The sequence below is a fragment of the Mesitornis unicolor genome, unplaced genomic scaffold (assembly GCF_000695765.1).
Source record: "Mesitornis unicolor isolate BGI_N332 unplaced genomic scaffold, ASM69576v1 scaffold4958, whole genome shotgun sequence".
Lineage (NCBI taxonomy): Eukaryota > Metazoa > Chordata > Aves > Mesitornithiformes > Mesitornithidae > Mesitornis > Mesitornis unicolor.
In genome coordinates, this window is record NW_010199641.1 from 1 (window position 1) to 3,649 (window position 3,649).

The 3,649-nt window shown below is 46.8% G+C and overlaps 1 protein-coding gene across 1 annotated transcript; it reads right to left on the reverse strand.

Moving 5' to 3' along the window:
* Positions 1–1,535: 1,535 nt before the first annotated feature.
* Positions 1,536–3,342, reverse strand: LOC104544586 (importin subunit beta-1-like; the record flags this gene model as incomplete). Its single annotated transcript, XM_010189498.1, has 2 exons — positions 1,536–1,736; positions 3,160–3,342. Coding segments are annotated over 2 exons (384 nt in total), but the record flags the coding sequence as incomplete, so codon positions are not given.
* Between the last annotated feature and the right edge of the window lie 307 nt (positions 3,343–3,649).

Genomic DNA, 3,649 nt, shown 5'->3' on the forward strand with positions numbered 1-3,649 from the left:
TATTTTAAAGTACCCTCAAAGTTTGATCCTTAAATCTACAAGCAGAAGTTTTAGGAAGCCCATTGCTGACTGGGAGCACCAGAAAGCAAACCCAAGGAATCCCTACACCATTACATCTGTGCAGCTTCTGGGACAGAAAAGAGATTGAGCTGAGCACAAATACTCCAGATATTCGAGTCATAAATGCCAGATAAACTCAATCATTTCATATAACCAGTGAACAAGCTTCAGACTACTTGACTGGATTCTATCAGCAAGTTAAAAAACCCTGATTTCCAGTTCCTTTATACAACTGGCACAGACCTCTGCCCGCAGTTGTGGCTGAGACTTTTACTGGTAAAGCTGCCAATCTTTTTTTAGGGGTAAGGCAACAATGCACTGCCTGGACCAGCAGCAAAGCCAGGTAACTGTTAAAGCACTCAAAGCTTAAAGAATAAAGCTGGGAACATAGACTAAAGATTCACTTTTCTTCATGGTAAATTTAAAGACTGCAAGATCCCCAAAAAACAACGTATGAGTTGTTACATCAGCGTTTATCCAGTGGCAGATCACCAAACTACGTCCACAAACTGTCACGATGTGACCGACATCGACTACAGCGCTCCACCAAGGATCTTGGTTACAAAATACCCCACCAGCAGGCCAGGACATCCAAAAATCCAGAGGCCAACAAAATACAAGGAAACAACCAACTCCAGCCTTGCACAGACTCGTAACAAACAACACTCGACCTGGAGCGCTCCCCTGGTCCAATTTCCTTTTAATCCATAGACCCTCCATAAAGCAACTGAGTGAAACCCATCCCCTGCAGCCCAATGAAAAGCACCAATCAGAAGATTTCTCTTTCTGCCTCACTATAACGAGATTCAACCGGCAACACACCGCATGCGTGTTCTCCAAGGCACGCAGAAGTACCAAAAAAAGCTAATTCTGTTTTTCGGTGGTTGGCCAGACAGCACACAGGGCTCCTGCACGCAATTCACAGCAGATACTTGATGTAACACACCCCAGTACTCCAAACTACGTTGATGAAGCCATGACATCTTTTGTATAAGGTGCCTCAAAGAGCTAAACGTTCCTGCCTGTGCATCCAAAAATCTATAAACTAAGGATATAGACTCCTCACAGAAGGTGAGGGTAATTGTCGGGTTTCCCCAGCACAGAAAGGCATCCTACCAGAAAGCAAACATCGCTCATCTGTAACGTTTTACACCGCTGGGTGCTGAGGTGAAGTTTTCTAACAGCACCCCTCGCCGTCACGTGAGAGCAGCACTGCGTGGACTTAAATCTGCACCTTACGAAAGGTGACCTGGATTTGCACTGTGAAAGCAGGTCAGTCCTTTCAGACACCATCCCTGTGTGTTTACTGCCCATTGTTCTCGCAGCACGGGGGCATCCTCTCACAGCCGTGAGGAAGCACTGCAGCCTCTGAGACACAGAGGTGTGGGAAAGGAAAGGCTGGAAGAAAAGAGGTGCTGGGGCGAGGTTGGGCCAGCACTGAAAACAGACTTAAAATACACTTCAGATATACTCACGATATCCTGGCAGATGTACCCAATGGCCTCCAACGTTGACTCTTTCATGTGCTCGGTGCTGTGCTGATTTGTAACGTTCGCTACCAACTGGGGGATGAGTTCAGGCCATTGGTTCATGGGGATCTCGGCGCAGGCGATGCCGGCCACGCACTGGGAGGCTGAGCTGGGCCTGTACGTTTCTGTGCCCAACGTCTGCAAAACCTGCGGAACGGAGCAGAGGGCCATGGTTTGACATCACAGTGACCAAAGAGAATGGTGCTGGTTTGCCACCCAGATCTTTGCTTGTCGTTATTCCCAAAACACCCCTTCCCCAGCTCTGCTTTCTCCTGCTGCAAACAAGGCCGTGACTATGGACAAAGGTTTGAAATGAACTCGGCCATGGCCGCCCCTTTCAGGAAGGGAGCTACAGCTGGGGGATTACAGGCGCTGCGACCACATCCTTTAAATCCCAAACACAATGCTGTGCGCCATAACGCGCAACAATGACTCACCAAACAATTCCTCCCCGCTTCACTATAAAGCAAAACTGTGAAAGCTTAACAAATTGTGGTTTAAAATCCATCCCCCCCACTCCTCCAAATACTGGACTGTTTATGCCAAGATCATCTGAATAAGAGTTAATAATTTTCATTCATTTTAATTGCAATCAATCAGAAGAATGATTTTTTGGGTATATGTCAATAACATTTCTTTAAAAAAAAAATAAAGAAGGGAGGAGCATGCATTTGTTTTAGCATTTCCATTGATACATCTCCAGTTGCCATATATCCACTTAAAAAATACTGTATTCCTAAAGTATTCCTAATAAACCACTTCTGTTAGCTTCAGCACACAACACACAGCTCCTGTTTACAGTATCAGTTCACCCTTAGCTGGCATCAGTGTAAATTGAGGACTAATGTTGTACCATCATCACCTGCCCAACCTTATTCTGCTTTATTCAGGTTCCATTATTACCAAAAAAAAGCTGTATCAAGCATATGGCCAACTTGTACCAATTGCTGTGCACATCCACGCACACCTTTGCTCCCATCAGCCCAAAACCACTAAGCCACCAGTTCTGCCATTGCAAGTTCTGAACTTGAATTATCAGTGAACACAGAAATCCTCGGGTAAATTCTCCATCTGCGGGAAAATTCAACAATAGAATTTCCTATTTGGAACTTGCAAGTTTTTGATCGTATTCTACTCTGAAAGCCTGCTAGGCCCTGTGTAAATGTGTGTGTTCTGACACAGAAAACGCCTCAAAGATGGTAATGCAGATTGTGAAACGGTTGAGGAAGCTGTTCAGGTGCAAGAAAAAGCAAACAGCAATGCAGCTGTAGTCATGCCATGTCCGATAGCTCCCACAGCCACACGAGAGTGCTCAGAGGCTCCTTGTAAAAGTATTTACAGGAGTAAGTGTAAAATCAGCAGGTTTGGCTTTTTACCCAAATAATTCTACGGATTAAACGTGCTACAAACAACAAAGCACCCATCAACTGCCAAGGACATTGCTTGTCCACGGAAGGCAGCATCCAGCCAACAGGAGACTCCTCAGATGGTAAAGCATGGACAAGACATTCAGCACTCATCACCCCCACGAGAAAACAACAGGCAGAGACCCAAAAGGCCCCAGACTTACATAGTTCTTGACTTCCCTGCGGGCGTTGGCGTCGATGGCGAGCCATCTCTGTTGGTACTGGGCCTTGATGTCGGGGTCCTTGGACGTCAGGGAGTTCTTGATCTGCAAGCCGGCCGCCACACGAGCAACTTGGCTGTTGCCGGGGTTTGCCAGCACTCTGGACAGTTCCACCAGGAAGGTCGGCTGTGGAGAGAGGAGGGCTCAGACCCGGTGAAAAACATCCCCATCCACCCAAAAAACGACACCATGACTCACCCCAGCTCTTTCTCCACCAGGGCAACAGCAAAGCGCCACCACGGCGGCTCTATCCCGAGATTACGGGCGTTAAGCTCCTAATTAGAACCGCTGGGAAGCGACGTAAGTAGGCATTGACTTTGCTGGATTTTTTTCAGCTTGGGAGACGTTACCTTCCGTGCTCCTGCCTGCTTTAAGTATTCCTTTAAATAAACTGCTCAGGTCGGATGCCAAGATATGTATTTTCTGGATGGAT